The following is an 18,301-nucleotide window of genomic DNA, read 5'->3' as shown; positions in this document are numbered from 1 at the left end:
ACCGCGTCTGGGTTGATCCTTGCGCCTGCGCAAAGGAGGTGCGTGTCCGCCAGCCCACGGGGGCGGACCCAGAGTCAGCAGGCCATCGTCCGATCCCGCTCATTGGCTGAGAAGTGGAGCGGTGGCCGGGCCCACTGCTGATTGGACGGAGCGAGGACAGCTTCCCCGCCGGCGAATCGCGGGGCAGGTGAGGTGCCGGCCTGGCCGGCTGCAGGCTCAGCTCGCAGTGTTTCTGGGCCATGGCCTCCGAGGAGAAGCCCCTGGTGGTCGTGACCTGCACCGCGCCGGTCAACATCGCGGTCATCAAGTACTGTGAGTGCCTGGCCGGGGCGCGGGACACGGTCTACGGGGCCCGGACGGGGGACAGGGTCTACGCGGGAGGTCCACCCCTGGATGGAGGGACGGGGGACAGGATCCACGGGAGACGTCCACCTCTGGGATGGGGGATAGGGTCCACGAGGGACGTCCACCCCCGCGTGAAGAAGGGACGAGGGACAGGGCCCACGTGGGGGGTTCACACCCCCCGGGGGGGGCGAGATGGGGGACAGGGTGCACAAGGGAGGCCCACCTCCGGGACGGGGGACAGGGTCCACGGGGGTGGGGGGGGGTGGTTCATCTCCCGGGGGACAGGATGGGGACAGGGTCCACAGGGGACATCCGCCCCCCGGGGCTGGACGGGGGGGGGGGCAGGGTCCACGGGGGATGTCCACTCCCCGGGGGGCCGGACGGGTAACAGGTCCACGCGGGAGGTCCACCTCCAGGTGAAGGAACAGGGGACAGGGTCCACGAGGGACGTCCACCCCCCGGAGCAGGACGGGAGACAGGGTCCAAGGCAGTGGGGCGTCCACTCCCCCGGGGGGCAGGATGGAGGACAGGGTCCGCTGGGGACATCCCCCCCCAGGTGGAGGGACGAGGAACAGGGTCCACAGGGGGTTTTACCACGGCGGGGGCGGGGGACAGTGTCCACCGGGACACCCACCCCTGGGGCTTGGCTCCCACAGTCCTGGAACCCGGCCACCTGGAGCCTGCTCTCCAAGTCCGTCATGTTCTCAAGACTGCTCAGTCCACGGGTTCCTTTCATGTGGAGCCTTGGGAGTGGCTCTCGTCACTCGCCGTGATTTGGAGATTCACCGGGGCGCTGGCTTGGGTCGTTACTTGCTCCCTTAGCGCGGAGTCCTGTCCCCCGGCGGGGACACCCACGCTCTGCTTAGCCAGACACCCTTTGAAAGGTCGCTGTCCCAGCGTATTGTGGAGAAAGCTGCTCTAAAGTTCGCGTGCAGTAGCCGTGTGAACACAGGTTTTCATTCTTTGGGGATGAATGTCCAGGAGTGTCACTGCTGGGCCGGAGAGTAGTCATATTTCAGTTGTGTAAGGAAACTGTTGAACTTGACGTGTGGCTGCCACTTTGTTCCCACCCGCGACGCGTGGGCGACGCAGCTTTCTGGCCGCTGGTGTCGTCACTGGCTTTTACTTCGGCCATTCTGATCGGTGGGTGACCTCTGACTGTGGGTTGACTCCATGATTTTCTACCGGCCAGTGACACCGTCCACTGTTTCCCGTGCTGTTTGTAACCTGTGCGTCCTCTTTGGTGAAACACCTGCCCGCGTCTTATGTCCGTGTCCTAATTGGGTTGTGTACTTTTTTACCATCGAGTTTTGGGAGTTTGCTGTGTCCTCTGTGTCCTTATCCTTCGTCGGATGTTCGCAGATGTTTTCCGCCATCTGTGGCTTATCTTTCGATCGTCCTAACGGGGTCTTTCGAAGAGCCGTAGCGTTCAAAATCTGGGTGAAGCTCACGCGTTTGGGGTCAAGTCTGAGACTCACCTACTTGGCCCTCCAACCTGAAGATCTTCTGAAAGTTTTATAGTTTTCCATTTGAAGTTCAAGTCTCCGTTTTGAGTTGCTTTCTTGTATAAGGTGTGAAGCTTGGGTCCACGCTTTGGGCTGTGGATGTGCACTCGTTCCGGCGGCATTTGCTGGAAAGGCCGCTTCTCTCTTGGCAACGGCTCTCGCGCCTTCGTCAAGTCCGTTGGGTGAATTGAAGTGGGCGCTTTCTGGGCGCTCCGGGAGCCCCTGCCAGGGCTTGTCGTTAGCACCTCCGGTAACCGTCCGCTGTCCCGAGGCCCCTCACAAGTGCAGCGCGACGTGGGTGCTTAACAGAGAGCCCTGCCACCGTCCACTCGTGGGAAGCTCCCTTTGCCGAGCCGGGGCGGGGGGAGGGGGCCGGTCTGAGTGTCTCCGGGGAGCAACAGCGGAGACTGGAACCAGGGCTCCCCTTGTTTGGGAGGCGAGAGCCTTACCCAGAGTGCTCGGGGCCTGGAAGGCCGCTCCGAGGTAGTTTGCTCAATGAATGAAGGAAGAGAAAACAAGCAATGAAGCAGGGGATGGACCGGCCTCCAGCTCTGCCCTGGGACTGGGAGCCTGGTGAAGTGGGGAGAAATCCGGGAGGACTTCCTGACGGCGACGGCACAGGAGGAAGAGGACTTAACACTGTGCAGTGAGCCAGCAGGCTCTGGGCGGAGGGGAGAGAGCGGGCTGGCAGCCAGGGTAACTGGGGACCACTGGTGGGGAGGAGCGAGGGCAGCGTGATGGTTTGCAGGGCTGGGCAATGGACCGGCCCGGCCTTGGGTTGTCTGTTCCAGGGGGGAAGCGCGATGAGGACCTGGTCCTGCCCATCAACTCCTCTCTGAGCGTCACCTTGCACCAAGACCAGGTTAGTACGGATGGGCACTGAACGCAACGTAAACGTTTACCTCGCTTTGGTTGAACTTTTGTTTAACAACTGTAGCAATAAATTCCCGGCCGCTGAACAGTTCCCCGGCCCCCTGTTAGGACTGCTCTTTGCGCACAGGCCCCTGCTCCCAGCTCTCCTCCGGAGTCCAGGCCTGGTGCCAAGCCTGCCACCTGGCTTGGGGCCTCCTCACTGCCCGCCCGGCCTGCCTTGGCCTCAACGGCCCAGTTCTCCAGCAAGGCCGTTCCTGCTCCTGAGCGGGAGACCCCGAAGGGCCATCCCCAGTGGAAAGGCGCACTGAGCCCTCACCCGTCCCTGCGGTGGTCCCTGTGTTTTCTCTCCCAGTTAAAAACCACCACCACGGCCGCCATCAGCAAGGATTTCACCGAGGACCGGATTTGGCTGAATGGCCGGGAGGAAGATGTGGGGCAGCCACGCCTCCAGGCCTGCCTCAGGGAGAGTGAGTGGGATCCCGCGGGGGACGTGTGCGACACTGGGCCGAGCCCTTCCTTCCCCTCTGCCCCTTCTGTCTGTAGGGTCTGAGTGCACAGAGGGTGCTGCTGGCTTCGCAGGCCCCCTGGGGGAGGGGGCTGCCTGTGAGCACGGCCGGGGCCGGGGCGGGGGCCGGGACCTTCCCTCCCCGAGAAGGGCGTCTGCAGGAGAAGCTGGGGGCAGAGGCCGGCTTTCGGCTGTGCCGCTCCCTCTTCCTGACTCACGGCGGGTGAGATGCCAGGAGCAGGTCGGAGCCACCTGCCCAGTGGCCGTGTCCCCTCCGCCTTCAGTCCGCCGCCTGGCCCGGAAGCGGAGGAGCACCGGTGATGAGGACCCGCCGCCCCTCAGCCTCAGCTACAAGGTTCACATCGCATCGGTGAACAACTTCCCCACGGCCGCGGGCCTGGCCTCCTCCGCGGCTGGTTATGCCTGCCTAGGTGGGTGCCCGCGGGGAGACCGAGGGCCTGTAGGGTGCTGTGCTGTGCGTGCTGTGAATGCTGTCACATTCTCGCAGCTTACGGGGAGTCCCTGCCACACGTCCGAACGATACAGCCTCCTAGGGCTCTGTGTACAGGCCCTTCCGGGTTGTACCTGACAGAAACCCATCCCAAACGGGCTCAAGCCTAAGAGAAGGCCAGTATCTCCGCTTACCCGACAGAATCCCAAGAGAGGTAGCTGGCCCCAGGTGCTCCGACAGGCCCACTGGGAACCTGTCTGCCTCCTTCCGTCCAGACCCCTGCCCTGCTCCCCCCGTGCCGGCTCACTCTCCGGGACGCCCTCCCCACCCGCGCCAAGCCGGGCACCGCAGCGGCAGGCGGTGGGCTCACGATTTCTGACCTAGAAGGAACGCCGGGGGTGACGCTTACTTGCCCAGCCAGCTCGTGTGCTCTGCTTGAGCCGCCCTCGGTGCCTAGCGGGGCCGGGAGGGCACCCGGGGCCGGGGGCAGAGAGCTTGCCCCCAGCCCTGTGTCCTGCCGTCGGCCCCCCGCCCCGGCCAGACCCAGCCCCACTCCGGCCCTGCCAGCTGTCTCGCTGACGCCCCTGTCCGGGTCCCTCTGCCTCGGTCTCTGCTCCCCGTGGTTTTCAAAGGCTCCCCCCCACCCCCGGCCTGCCCATCTGAGCACCCTGTGTCCCGTACCCTGTGCCTGCAGCCTACGCCCTGGCCCGGGTCTACGGGGTTGACAGCGACCTCTCGGAAGTGGCCCGCCGGGGCTCGGGCAGCGCCTGTCGGAGCCTGTACGGCGGCTTCGTGGAGTGGCAGATGGGGGAGCGGGCCGACGGGAAGGACAGCGTCGCCCGGCAGGTGGCCCCTGAGTCACACTGGCCCGAACTCCGAGTCCTCATACTTGTGGTGAGTGAGGCTGGGAGGGGCGGCTGCCTCGGGAGGTGGAAGCGTCCCGTGGCTCCCGTGGGTCCCGTGGCTCCCTGCAGCTGCCGGGCTGCCGCTCCCGGGACCGCGCCGTCTCCGCCCGGGCGGGCGACCTCTGTGGTCGGGGGCACCGCTGTCCCGCTTCCCACACGAGCCCGGGGGGGCGGGACGGGACGCGTGTTCCGGGCTGGGGGCCGCAGGCCGGGGTCCAGGCCGTCTGTCTCGGTGCAGGTGAGCGCGGACCGCAAGCTGATGGGCAGCACGGCGGGCATGCGGACCAGCGTGGAGACCAGCCCCCTGCTGAGGGTGAGGCTGGGGTGGGTGGGGGCGGGCGGCCGCCCGGGGCGCGTCCCGCGTCCCTCGGGGCCGGGCCGCTGTGCTCCGCTCAGCGAAATCTCCCGCGCCTCGCAGTTCCGGGCCGAGGCGGTGGTGCCGGGGCGCATGGCGGAGATGACCCACTGTGTCCGGGAGCGGGACTTCCAGGGTTTCGGCCGGCTGACCATGAAGGACAGCAACCAGTTCCACGCCACCTGCCTGGACACCTTCCCGCCCATCTCCTACCTCAGCGACATCTCCAGACGCATCGTGCGCCTCGTGCACTGCTTCAACGCCCACCACGGGCAGACCAAGGCTAGCGGGGGCCGGGGGGCAGCTGGGGGCGGAAGTCCTGCGCCGGGTTCCCGAGGCCGTGGCCCAGCACGGGCCTGCCCGCCACCAGGCTTCCCGGCGCCCGCTTGACGCCGCTGCCCGCGGGCGCTTGCTTTCGTGACCGCTGCGCCGGGTGCGTGGCTGCCGAGGGGCCGCGGCCTGCGCCGCCCCCCGGCTGGTCCTGAGTTGGCGGGCGGCCACGGGTGTCCGTGGCGGGTGACAGGTGTGAGCCGGGCCGGCCTCTCCGCGGACACTCACGCCGACCACGCGGGTTCCAGGTGGCGTACACGTTTGACGCGGGCCCCAACGCCGTGGTCTTTACCCTGGACGACACCGTGCCTGAGTTCGTGGCTGCCGTGAGGCACTGCTTTCCCCCCGAGTCCAACGGAGACAAGTGAGTTGGGGGCCCCCGCGTTTGGGAGGCCGTGGGGGGAGGAGCAGGGTCTCCTGCTGAGGTTGGGGACAGTGGCATCTGAGGCCGTGGTGCCGAACGGGGTCCCGTGGCAAGCGTCGATCTCTACAGGGACCGAGGGCACCTCCCTGTGACCGCAGGCGCTTCTCACACAGCTCACAGCCCTGGGGCCGCGGGCACGGGTGGACAGCATGATGGCTCCCGTGGGGCAGGGCCCCAGCCTCGAGGTGGCCACGGGGCCTTTGCGTTTCTCCCAGCGGTCCCTGTTCCCCGTGCAGGGAGATCGCCCTGCTAGGGCTGCGGGGAATACGCGGGGTTGTTTCTCTGTCACTGTAATTGGGGCAACACTGATGACTTCTAGTGGGGTGGGGCTGGAAGACTGACTTCCTTGCCAGATGGACAGAACGCACGACCAAGGACGATCCCCAAGGCAGCTGGTGCCCTCGTGGGAGGCTCTGAACTCACTGCCCTCGTCACCCCGTGGGTGGTTTGCAGGCTTTTGCTGTTCTGGGAACACGGCCACGGACTCACACTTGCACCGGGGGGTGTTTCCCTCTTAAGCTTCGTCCCCCCTTCCTGGCCACCGCGGCCAGGTTCTCGCGCACGCGCGCCCGGCTGCGTGTCTGCGTGTGTGAGGTCAAATACACGTCACGCGTTACTCACCGCGTCAGCAGCCTCGAAGGGCACGGCCGGTGGCTTTATGCACTTCATTGGGTTCCCGAGCCCGTGCACGTCCCCAGAGGAGACCTGTCCCCTCCCCTCCGGCCGTGCCACCCCCGCCCCCGGCAGCCACTGCTGCTCTTCCTGTGTTGAGTCTGCCGACTGCGCACCTCCCGTCGGGAGCTCAGGACGTGCGGCCCGTCTCTCCCCAGGTTTCTGAAGGGGCTGCCCGTGAGGCCTGCCTCACTCTCAGACGAGCTGAGGGCCGCGCTGGATGTGGATCCCACCCCCGGCGGCGTCAAGTACATCATCGCCACGCAGGTGAGGCCCAGCGGCCCGGCCCACTGAGGGCTCACGGCCAGCCTGCCGGCAGGTGAAGGGGCTCCCCGGCCCCGGTCTGTCCCCGGCAGGAAGCCGGCTTGCTGGTGGTAACAGTGACACCACCTTTCTGTTTTCAGAGCGTTTGGTACAGCGTGGTTTGTCCCGTCCACTCGCTTACTCTCAAAGTGGATGTTTGAGGACCCCCCCCCCCCACCCCCGCTGCCAAGCGAGGGGAGCACTTGGGAACACGCTGGGACCACCGGCGTCCCCAGTGCTGAGTGGGGACACTTAGGGAGACTCACAAGTGCTGGGGACCCTTGGGGCTCGCCACGTGGGCACAGCTCAGAGTGCCCGAGCCGGCGTTCTGCTCGGATCTGCCCGAGTCTGAGTCCCGCGACCTGAGCACCGAGGCCACGGTCTCCACCTTCCACCTTGCACGTGCTATCCACCCTAGGTCTGGGTGACGGAGGCCCAGTGGCCGGGTGCCCGCAGTGGCCCATGCGGGTTGTTAGCCTCTGTTAGTTTCTGACCTGCACTTCCCTGCTTCTCCCGTTGGCACGACCTGACAGGTGGGCCCCGGGCCTCAAACGCTGGACGACCCTCACGCCCACCTCCTGGGCCCCGACGGCCTGCCGAAGCCAGCTGCTTGACCACCTTCCCCAAGACGAGCCCCAGCCACCGCTGGGACAAGGGCCGCTTCGCCGGGACAGGGGTGTTGGGTGTGGCGGCCGCGAGTCTGTGCTCACTGGGGGCTCGAGGGGTAGCCGCCGGGCTCCAGGCCAGGCCACTTGCTGTGGCCACATTGGGACACTTGGAGTGACCATTGGCGCCACACGGGCAGTCGGGGGCACGCCCCCCAGCGGGTGGCAGGCTGGATGGCACGGGGCTCCCTGGCCTCGCCCTCTGGGGCCGCTGCCACCGCCCCAGACGGCAGCCGTGCCGGATATGACGGGGAGGTGGCGTCCCTCCTCACATCCGGAGGACAGGACGCCTCTGCAGACCTCAGGGACCCTCTGGAAGACTTGAAGCCTGAGAGCCGCCTGCGGCTCCTCTGCCAGACGCAGGCCACGAGGTGTGAATGGAACGTTTCTGTGTAAAATGACCACTGGGGGGGCCTGGCGAGCTCAGTGGTGGAGCGTGGGAGTCTTGATCACAGGGTCGTGAGTTCAAGCCCATGTTGGCAGCTGGAGAGTTTACTTTAAAAATAAATTAAAAAAAAAAAAAAAAAGACCACCGGTGTGTCTCCTGCGGGAGGTGGGAGGGTGGCACCGAGGTGGGAGCGCGATGCCCGGAGCCCTGTGGGCTGCTGGGAAGAAAGACAGTGCTCCTGACTGGGGCCTTCTCGACTGCTCTGGGGTCCCTGCTCTGAGAGGCTGGAGGGTGTGGGCAGGATGGGCAGAGCTTGGAGCCAGCTTGCACCTGAAGAAGCTGCCCTCTGTCACCTGCTGGCCATGCACGTGGCCACAACTGTGGCCCACTTTCGGTGGCTGACACAATCCTTAAAGCCCTGACAGGCGTGGGAGTGTGGTTCGGGTCTTGCTTTAAGTTCCTGTCCACAAAAGAAGGCGGGAAGTGGGTTTTTTGGCCGCAGTGCTGGTTAGGGACATGATTCCCCTCAGCCCAGGAGTCTCTGGATCATGAAACCATAGGAATGCCACCCTTCCCCACTTCCAAAATGTCCGTGTAGTGCAGGCAGGCTTCTGGGAGGGGGTGGGCACCTGGGAGAACACCTGCCCCTCTCCCATCAGGGACCGGGGCCGCCACTGCCGAAGTCACCCTCAAGGGGCAGTGTGGAGGGGATGACAAAGGGGCAGGCTCTTGCAATCCGGATTTTCTCGGAAGCTTGGCTTCTGTCCTCCAGTCAGTGCTGTGAGCAGAGGGGTGCCTGGGCCGGATGAGGAAGTGGGGGCTGGGCCTGCCACCGTCCCTAGAGCAGGTACTGGCGTCCCAGAAGGCCTTGCTCCCTCGTGGGGCATCCATTGTGTGGGCGTGGTGAAGGTTCTGGGCCTTTAAACCCTTCTAGGAACGCAGCCTGCCCACACCTCTCGGAGAGGCCCCTGTTGCCACCTGCGTGACCCCTGGTCTGGAAGCTCCAAGGAGAGGCGGAGCATTCTGGGGTGCCTCTGTCTTCGTCCGCAGGTACACTCACCTCACAGCCTGCTCCCCCTGGCCCAGCCTGCCAGGCATCGCCCTGGTCATAAGCAGCCCACGTGATGCTCGGACGTGGAGCTGGCCGGTTGAAGTGGTGGCCTCCCCCGCCCGCGCGCGCCCGGAAGGAGCTGGAAGGAGGAAGTGATCCGGGAGGCCTGGGCCCGAGGGCGGGCTGGCTGGGCCTGCAGGGGACACCCCCCAGGGGGAAGGCCCGGGACAGGCAGGGCCCGCCTTTGCTCCGGTCCGGGCTGTCGCTGTCGGGGCGAGCGGTGGGAGGCCGGCGGGCGGGAGCGAAGCTCCCACCTGCCTGGAGGGGCGGGGCCTGAGGCCGGGGGCGGGGAAGAGTCCGGCCCCAACCCGGCTCCCTTCTGCCCCGAGGGGCGGGGCCTGGAGCCGCCGGGGGTGGGGTCTGCCGCTGGGGGCGGGGGCGGGGGCGGGGCCGGCCCTCGGGAGGGGCGGGCGGCGGGAGCGCGGGCCGCAGTGTTGCCGCGGAGTCCGCCGAGCTGTCGTCGCCTCCGCCGCTATGGGGCAGATCGAGTGGGCCATGTGGGCCAACGAGCAGGCGCTGGCGTCCGGCCTGAGTGAGTGTGCGCCGGGACCTCGGGCTGCGGGCCGGCCCCGCGGGGGCTCCGAGAGTGGGGACTGAAGCAGGGAAGGGGGTGGGGTACGTGCAGCGGCGGGGCGGGGCGGGCCAGGGGTGGGGGTAGGGTGCGGGCAGTCAGAGACTTCTGCCTGCGGAGGGGGTTCGGAGACCCCCGCCCCCTGCCCACCCCATCCCCCGAGCCGTACCCTCTTCAGTCCCCCATCCGCGTCTGGACCTCTACACTGAAAGAGGAAGTTGCAGCCAGGGTAAGAGGCCTTTCGTCCTTGGTAGTTTCCGGGGAGTCACTGTCCCCCAAGGGTTGGGAAAACCCGGCATGTGGACGTCGGTGTCCGCCAAACCCCCCTGCCCCCGCCGCTGCCCTGGATGGGGGCTTTGGCCCAGCGATGGCGAGGGCCTCCCTCTCTTCGCGTCCTGGGTGGCAGCCGCTCTCCATCTGGGGCCCAGCCCCCAGGTGCACAGAAGGGCATTTGGGATTTCATAAGGTGGCTGGAAACCCCCAGAGTGACCCCCTTTCAGCTCAACTCCCAGAGAGACCGGGGAAGGGGTCAGGGCCCCAGTCACCCTGCCCGGCCCTGTACTCAAGAGCTCTGGTTAAGGAGCGGTGGGGTCTGCACCCCAGCCCTGTACCGAAAGCAGGAACTTCTCAGGACTGGGTGGGGTAAAGCTGAGTCCCAGACGGAGTCTGAGGCAAGAGTGGGCCCAGATGCTCTGGCCCTGCCTGGCCCCTCCCACCTGGCACCTGCCACTCCCAGGAAGAGCCTGGGCCCAGGGGGGGAACGTGCTCGAAAGGAGGGTCTCAGCCCACTACCATTCAGCTGGGACCGGCTGGGGAGGGAAGGGTCGGAGGTAGACTTCCCAGCGCCACACTGTAGGAGCGCATGGGGGCCCGGGGCCTAGCAGTCTGTTCCCCGTCCACGCAGGTCACCCCTGCTTTTGGCCTCCAAGGTGGCTCAGTTAGATGGTGCTTCTCCCTGTCCCCAGGCAGTGGAGCAGGACGCCCTAGATAGACCACTGCAGACCACCCTCACCCGCTTCCTGCAACTCCCACCCTCCCAGGAAGTAGAGGGTTCTAGGCCCTGGGGCCCCATTCCCTGAAGGCCCACTGCGTGCGGGCTGGCCTGGCCTGGCCTTAGCTAACACCTGCCCACGGGGGCCACGGGGCCCAAGCTGTTCACGTCCACTGTGCCGACTGTGAGGTCGAGGCCCGGGCTCAGCCTTCTTCGTCATCAAACAAGACGGTGTGTCAGAAGGTCCCCCAGGGCACTCCCGTCCCCCGGCTCCCCCTTTGTTGACTTCTCTTCTCGGCATAAACTTCAGCCCCCTGGGGCCCCTCGGGCCTGGCGAGACCCACCAGCAGGCACACCCCACAGGTTTTTCTATTGTGGAAAGCCCCATCTGACCAGACCGTGTCACCTGCTGCTCAAAGCCCTCGGTGCCTTTCGGGTACACACAACGGAAGCCACTTCTGGCCGCCCCCTTCCCTGCCCCGCCAGCTCCCTCCCTGCTCCGGAGCTCCGAGGGCACCTGCTTCCTTTCTGTTCCCGGATCTCCTGAGCGGATCCAAGAGCCTTGCTGAAGAGGCATCTTCTGTCTGAAGCATCTGTGGACAGCTGGCTTTTCCATTCATTTCTCGGCTCAAATTGCCACGAGCCTGGAGGAGTCTTTGGGGAGCACCAGACGTAAAGTAGCCCCAGGCCTTCCGTCACGTTCCCTGTTCCAGTTCCGAGGTGTATTTCTGTTCCCCCGACAAGACCGTAAGGCCCCCAAGAGCCGAGGCCTCACCTTTCCTTGTTCCGGTGCGTCCTGTACTTACTAGGGCTCTGTCAGCCTTGGTGGGTGACAGAGCAGCCCTGCCGTCCTGGTGAGTCACCGGTGTCTTTGCCCCCCTCTTGCTGATGGCAGGCAGCGAAACTGCAGCTCGGGAGGGGGGACGAGGCACCCAAGACAAGTGTGCTGAGTGCCCTGTTCCAGCCCCCACCCCGCACGCTGCCGGGCAAGCACACGTGGTTAATGTGTAGCAAAGCTCAGCACAGGAGTAGGAAATCTGCGGGCTGGAAAAGCAGAGTGAGCATTCAAGGTGGTGTCCGGGGGCCGAAGGAGGGGGGGCCCGGGGGACAGCGACACCGTCAGGGGCTTCGACTCTCACTCGGTGGGGTTTCAGGGCCTCTGCGTGGACACGGGCGATTCTGGGCTACGTGACTGGACCCGGCTGGGGAGGCCCACCTGCACAAGAGACGGCGTAGGAAGCGGTCCCCTCCGAGGACGCTTGCCACCTGCAGCCAGGGCTGGAACAAGTCACCGACGAGGCAAAACCCCGGAACCCCAGGCCTGTGCTGCGTGTGGGAAGGGCTGCGTGCCCCCTACCCTGTGCTGGACCGGGACATTCCGATGAACCGGATCCAGGACTAGAGAGACCCGGAGGCCCCCAGCAGAGGCCAGTGTGTAACTTCCCTGCAAGGACGTCTGTCCCCGACCGCTGCAGGAAGGCAGGCCCCACCAGCAGCCCGCACGCGCCCGCCGTGGGAGGAAGTGCCCGCCGTGGGAGGAAGCACCGGCCCGGGGAGAGGCAGCACGCACACCTCCAGGGGCTGGGGCTGCGGTGCCTTCTGGAAGACACGCGAATGTGAGCGCGTGTTTACGCCCACGATTGTGTGCACAACTGTTCAAGGAGGGAAAGGAATAGAGGATTACACAGCAAAAACAGGACAGTGCAGAAAGTGAGCTAATGCGGAATGTCAAGAAATAAAGTCGCTAGAGGTCAGTGGATGAATTGAACGCTGTCTAAAGACGAGAGGGCTAGGGGCCCGTAAGACGGGGCTGGGGGACCCTCGCGCTCGCAGCCCAGAGACACAGATGGGTTGTTAAATAGACGCCAGCCCTGTGGGCAGGGTGGGCGGGGCAGGGGACCCCCATGGGAAGCAGGTTGGGGGGAGGGGTCTGGTGGATGGGGGGAGCCCCGCCCCGTGGGCGGTGGCAGGTCCCGAGGTAAGACAGTCATGCTCTGAAGGAAGGACACAGGGAGGCAATACCGAAGGGTGATGGGTGAGCGTTCTGCAGAAACGGAGAGGCTCAGATCGAAGGAGAAAGCAGAACGCAGAATAGCGGAAAACAGATCCCTTCTGGGACACGCTGTAATGAAAATACAGACCATTAAAGAAAATCTTGCCATTTACCAGAGGAGAAAAGTACAGGCCGAGTCAGGCCGAGTCCGCCCTCATCATCGAGAATCACTGCCAGAAGGCAGTGGAATAAAATCTGAGGTGCCCAGAGAAAGCCTGACTCCCGGGGGACCCCCCGAGGGATGCCCGTCAGCAGGGGTGGGGGGGTGTCGCTGAGCCCAGAACGCTGAACAGGCTGTGGCCGGTTGGAAGGGTGAATGATTTATCATTTACCGCCACGGGAGGTCTGTGGGTGGGGCTGAGGTTAAGCTGGAATGCACACGTGACCCAGGAAGAGAAATTGTAAAATTTAAAGTTTGAGCAAGACAGCTGGAGGAGGGAAACGTGACACGGGGCTTGTTAGAAAGAGGAACTTCACATCGGCCACGGTAAGTCCGGGATGGTCGGTTTGCTGTCGGCTTGAACTAGTGGAAACTGTTAAAACTCTTACAAACTATTGAAAACTATTAAACGCTGTGTCAGCTTATTCATAACGGGACAAATCTGGCAGCAACCAAAATGTCCCAAAGGCGGAAGAGTGGAGAAACCCATCGTGGTCGATACCTACGGCAGGAAGCCACCTGAACGGCCTTGACAAGCTGTTGAACGGAAGGAGCCGGACGCAGAGGCCGGCCCTGACTGGACGGGGCACGGGGGGCTTCTGGGGTCGGGGGGCACGTCGATGTGGGTGCGTGCAGGGCACGTGGGGAGCGCCCGTAAAGTCGTCAGGATTACGCCCGCACACCGTCCTGCGTCGTACTCGTCCCTCGGAAGCTGCTGGAGTTCTGCAGGTGGACACGATAATGCGCGTGGACTTAGGCCGCCGAGCTGTGTACTTTGTTTTATTTTAGTGTTCATTTAAGATATTTTTGAGGGAGACCGCGTGTGAGCGGGGGAGGGGCAGAGAGAAAGGGACACAGAATCCGGAGCAGCCGGCAGCCTCTGAGCCGTCAGCACAGAGCCCGACACGGGGCTCGAACTCACAAACTGCGAGATGGTGACCTCAGCCGAAGTCGGACACTTAACCCACGGAGCCACCCAGGCGCCCCATCGAGCCGTGTACTTTAAAATGGCTGAAATGGAACCTTGCATGTTATGTGTACGTTATCACAATGGAAAAGGTGCCAAAAAGTAATTCCGGGGGAGAAAAGATCCAGATCGTGCCTCCCAGAGCAGCCGGCGGGAAGCAGGGCCGCAGAGAGGAAGACTGACGGATTCGGCTGGGGGGGGTGGGTGGGGGCGGGGTGCCCGGGTCCCACAGCTGGAATCGAGGTGCAGAGCAGCCGGGCACGGCTGTCCACAGGAGCAGACGCTGGAGGTGGCAAGGGGTGGCAGAGCCCTGGGGTCTGGTATGGTCCGGACCCCACCCGCCGGCTCCCGCTGCTCCGTCGCCCCTGCCCCCGCTCACATGTTGCTTCTAGGGGTCCGCGCCCGCCTGTGTCCCCTTCACGGGCAGACGTGTTGTCGCGGAGCAGAGCACGGGTGACGGACCGGTGGCCTCGCCGAGGGAGGGGACACAGGGAGAGGCGGCCGGAGCCCCTACAGCCGCCAGCCGCACTGACCTGCCTCTCCTCTGCCCACAGTCCTTATCACGGGGGGCATCGTGGCCACTGCCGGCCAGTTCACCAGTTGGTGGTTCGGCACGTACTCCATGTATCCTGCCTCCGCGGATGCCGGGACGCAGCCGGGGCGGTGCTGCCGGGCTCGGGGTGGGGACGGTGCCGCCCCCGGGGGCACAGCGCTTCTCGGTTTGCAGAATGCTGCCGCAGCCCTGGGGCCCTCAGCCCCTCAGCGGCGGCGGGGGGGGGGGGGGGGGGGGGGGGGGTGGTCGGCAGGATCCGGCTCAGGCGCGGTTCGCGGGGTTGGGAGGCCAAGGCTCAGGGCAGGGAGGCAACTTGCCCGAGGCCCCAGGCCTGGTGAGGGCCGGCACTGAGGCCTCGGGGATCCCGGGGACCCCCTCTGTGTCCCCCTTTCTATCAGCTGTCCCCCTTGGCCAGCCCGGGGTCTGCCCAGCTGTGAGGCAGGCGCCAGGGGACCGAGGGCTCAGGACGGGCAGCAGAGTGGCCAGGCCTGTCCAAACCCCACCCGGCTGTTTCCCAGCTGTGTGACCTCCAGGCAGCAGCTGCACCTCTCTGTTTTCTCGTCGGCACAGGGGGCTCACTCTGGCCCCCGGGCTGAGCTCGGCTGTTCCTTAACGGCACGTCAGCGTAGCGGGTGTCTTTATCTGCCTGCTGGAGTACCCCCGCGGGAAGAGGAGAAAGGGGTCCACCATGGAGAGATGGTGAGTGTACCGCCCTGCTCTGGGGGCCGGGCCCGACCCACCAGGGGAGGTCGCTCCTCCTGGGCAGGCAGGCCGGAGCGCGCCCAGCTTCCGCGGCCCCTCGGTCCCTGGGGGGGAGGAGCTGGGGTACGCTGGGGGGGGTGGGTGGGGGCTGCTGAGCAGGACACGGTCTGTCTTCTCTCCCCGTGTGCCCAGCGGACAGAAGTACCTGACCAAAGTGGTGAAGGTGTTGGGACCTCTCTCCAGGAACTACTACATCCGGGCCGTCCTGCACCTGGGGTGAGCAAGCTCCCTCACCCACCTGGCTTCCACCGAGTCAGAGACTTTTCCAGACCAAAGCCCGGGTCCTGGGTCCTGCCAGAGGCTCCCCACACCTGTGTGTGTCATCTCATGCTGCGTAAGGACTTATTCCACCCTCCGTAGCTTGAATCAAGAATAGAGTCCGAGCCGACCGGCTCTCCCGGGCCGCCCCGCTCACGGCCCCGCGCCAGTGTCTGGGGCTTAACCTCCGGGGAGGCTGCAAACACAGGCCCCCGCTGTTACACGGCTTCCTTCCGGCATGGTGGCGGGGGCCGAGCGCCAGCACCCCAAGAGTTGCTAAGGTACAAGCGGAAGCAGAGAGCGGGTTACGGGACCCAGCCTTGGGCAGGACTGGGTGTGTCCTCCGTGCGGGGTCCCGGGGCCCGCACACCTCCAGTTGGCCCCGTCCCGAGGCCGCAGACCCCCTCTGACCTCCCCGCCACCCCTCCCCAGGCTCTCGGTACCTGCCGGCTTCCTGCTTGCCACCATCCTGGGGACAGCCTGCCTGGCCATCGCGAGCAGCATCTATCTGCTGGTGAGTGGCATCCCCTGTGGCTCGCCCCCTGGCACGTGCCACCCCCGTCCCCAAAGCCAGCTGTGCAGGCTGAGCCGAGGCCGAGCCCGTGTCCTTGCTCGTGCCGGGGCGGGGTCGTGACGACCGTAGCCGCCACGTATGGCACGGATAAAGCGTGCTGCTTCCTTTGTCTACACCTCGGCCCTCCGAGGTGGGTGGCGAGGGCCCCGCTTTGCAGATAAGGAAGGAGAAACTCAGAGAGGTGACGTGGCTGGCCCGGGTCACACGGCCAGCCAGGGCCCAACCGGATTGGCATCATCGTCACTCTTCTCTCGTCCAAACCATCCTTGGTCCGACTTGGGGCGCCGTCAGGAGCGCTTCCTCGGAGCTCGTTAGGGGTGCCGACGCCACGCGGACATTTTCCAGAGCTGCCCCATCGGGTTTGCCTGGTTGGGACGCGTGCGAAGGCCCTGTGGTCAGGCTGCCTTTGTAGAAGGGCGGCGGGCGGCCGTGGACGGTCCTCCCGCACAGGCTCCGGGGCAGGTGCTCCCGATCTCTCTGCTGGATGACTACGCTGGTGTTCGCACGTGTTCTTTGGGACGGGGCGGCGTGACGTCTGGGCTCTGACCGTTGTGGGCCCTTCCCGCCCGCCCCGTGCTCCCGCTAGAGAGCCCTTCCTGCCGGCCGGCCGGCCACTCTCCCCTACTGCGGTCGTGGCGTCGCCCGCATCCAGCCCCGGACCCTCCACACGCGGCCGGCCCCTCAAGGACCCGCAGCAGCGGAACTGCTGGGTCAGAGGTCACCCGCAGGACACGCCCACCCCGCCTGACCGCCGGTGCGCCGGGCCACGGCCGCTTTCGACTCCTGTCTGAACTTCCTTCTTCTCGGAATTGGCCTGTTCGTGTCATTTGCCCATTTTTCCCTGGCGGTTTCGTCTGTTCCTTACTAATTGGGGGGAATCTTATGTATGTTTTAATCGTGGAGGCTTTGGGAGGGAACGTCTGACGCTGAATGCTCCCCCCGCCCCCCTTGAGGGTCTGTTAACTTTGTGAAATCCTTCCCTGGGCGGACGAGCAGAGGTTCACCTGTGTCCTCTTTCTGGTTTGTGCATTTTCCCCGCCACCCCCGCCCCGCCCCTGCTTCCCCCCCTCCACCCTCCCCTGCAAACCACATTTGTCTGCACTCTCTCGTATCGGCAGTGTGCTTTACTTTTCAGGGGGGATGTGCTAGTTTTAAGTCCGGAGGTGGGACATTTGTTCTTCTGCTTCATGAGTGATGTGATGCCACACTTTATTATCCATCGAGGATTGTGGGGTACAGATGGAAAGCATACATTCCCAGGCTGTCCCGGCCTGCCGTAGGGCCCCGGGGCCCAGGAGTCTGCATTCAGCCAGAGTCTGGGGTCTTCACCGTGGCTGGTGCCCCTGGGGAGGCTCCAGGGCAGAAAGGGCCCGCCCTCCCCGCCCCCCTCGGCTGCCCTCCTGGGCCCCTCACTCCTCGCAGACGCCCGGCCCGCCAGACATTGTGTGATAGAAAGGCCTGCCTCCTGCCCTGCCCCACTCTTGGTTGGGGCCAGCCCCGGCTTGGAGCGTGTGCCTAGGAGTGGCCTCCACTTGCCCTGCCCCGCTTTCAGGGTCCCCCACCCCATAATGAAGCAGCTGGAGTCGGGGGTCCTGGCTGTCACTCTGGACTTAGGGGGTTCACACGTGGGTCCTGCCCAGTTCCCCGGGGCGGGGCAGAGCCGGCCTCCGGGAGGCCAGGTCAGCCCATCTGTGACCCGGCTCCTCTGCGTCCTGCAGGCAGCCTTCCACGGAGAGCAGTGGACCCCCATCGAGCCCCAGCCCAAGCCCAAGGAGCGGCCGCAGGTCGGGGGCACCATCAAGCAGCCGCCCAGCAACCCCCCGCCCCGGCCCCGGCCGAGGCCCGAAAGAAGTCCAGCGAGGAGGAGGCCGCGGCATCGGCAGGCGTTTCCGGCGGCCCTCAGGAGAACCCGGTCCCGGTGGTCGACGAGGTCGTGTGACGGGCGTCTCCGGCTGTCCCCCACGTGGCTCCCAAAATAAACCAGGGAGAGCAGGCTCCCTGACTCCCCGTGTGCACACCACACCCAATCCCAGCTCTGCCTTCTGCATTAATAAATCCAGGATGGGCGCTCCCCGCCCCCCTGCCTCCCCCACCCCCACCTGTCCTCACTGAACCCACAGCCCAGGACGGATGCCGCGCCCCCCGCCGCCCCCTCCTGCCACTCCAGCCACAGGGATGCCCCTTGCCCCCCAGACACAGGCTGTTCCCTCTACTGCGAGGCTGGTCCCTGCTCAGGTGGCCTCTGGGCCTCCTGGACCCTCAGTTTGGAAGCCCCTCCCCCCTCCCCGGGGCCTTCACTCCTTCACCAGCCGATGACCGGTGTGGCCACCCACGGGCAGAGTGTCCTTCAGACCCCACACAAAGATCAACCCGAACACCTCCCGCGGGCTTGTTTGAACACAGTGGACCTTGATCGGGGGTGAAAGTGGTCCATCCATCAGGGAGCTTCTGAAAAGAGCCCTGCAGCCCCTACGGCAGTCACCCCTTAGGCTGGGGAAACTGAGGCTCTGAGGGGGGTGTAGCCGAGCCAGAGCTGCCCGGGACCCCTCTCCACACCTGCTGAGGCCACACACTGAGCGC

General features: G+C 65.4%; 2 protein-coding genes across 2 annotated transcripts; both read left to right on the top strand.

The window, feature by feature from the left end:
• Positions 1-94: 94 nt before the first annotated feature.
• On the top strand, positions 95-7,841 carry MVD (mevalonate diphosphate decarboxylase). The gene is made up of 10 exons (XM_042918392.1): positions 95-312; positions 2,642-2,712; positions 3,076-3,190; positions 3,513-3,659; positions 4,374-4,573; positions 4,823-4,897; positions 5,003-5,221; positions 5,518-5,633; positions 6,524-6,632; positions 7,202-7,841. The coding sequence occupies exons 1-10, from the start codon at positions 240-242 to the stop codon at positions 7,280-7,282; spliced, it is 1,206 nt and encodes a 401-aa protein (XP_042774326.1). The 5' UTR covers positions 95-239; the 3' UTR covers positions 7,283-7,841.
• A 1,398-nt stretch (positions 7,842-9,239) lies between these two features.
• Positions 9,240-17,813, top strand: LOC122207957 (cytochrome b-245 light chain). Its single transcript, XM_042918393.1, is given in 7 exon segments — positions 9,240-9,364; positions 14,129-14,198; positions 14,752-14,826; positions 15,022-15,105; positions 15,580-15,661; positions 17,440-17,548; positions 17,551-17,813. Coding segments are annotated over 7 exon segments (588 nt in total). The 5' UTR covers positions 9,240-9,306; the 3' UTR covers positions 17,661-17,813.
• The last annotated feature ends 488 nt before the right edge of the window (positions 17,814-18,301 follow it).

Source organism: Panthera leo, chromosome E2, assembly GCF_018350215.1.
Source record: "Panthera leo isolate Ple1 chromosome E2, P.leo_Ple1_pat1.1, whole genome shotgun sequence".
Taxonomy (NCBI): Eukaryota; Metazoa; Chordata; class Mammalia; order Carnivora; family Felidae; genus Panthera; species Panthera leo.
This window is presented reverse-complemented; position numbering and strand designations above follow the sequence as displayed.

What these genes read in the sequence shown, in the direction of transcription:
- MVD (XM_042918392.1), top strand. Translation starts at nt 240, where the DNA reads ATGGCCTCCGAGGAGAAGCCCCTGGTGGTCGTGACCTGCACCGCGCCG. An exon ending in CATCGCGGTCATCAAGTACT is followed by an intron (nt 313 to 2,641) that starts GTGAGTGCCTGG and finishes TGTCTGTTCCAG; the next exon opens with GGGGGAAGCGCGATGAGGAC. An exon ending in CCCGAGTCCAACGGAGACAA is followed by an intron (nt 5,634 to 6,523) that starts GTGAGTTGGGGG and finishes GTCTCTCCCCAG; the next exon opens with GTTTCTGAAGGGGCTGCCCG.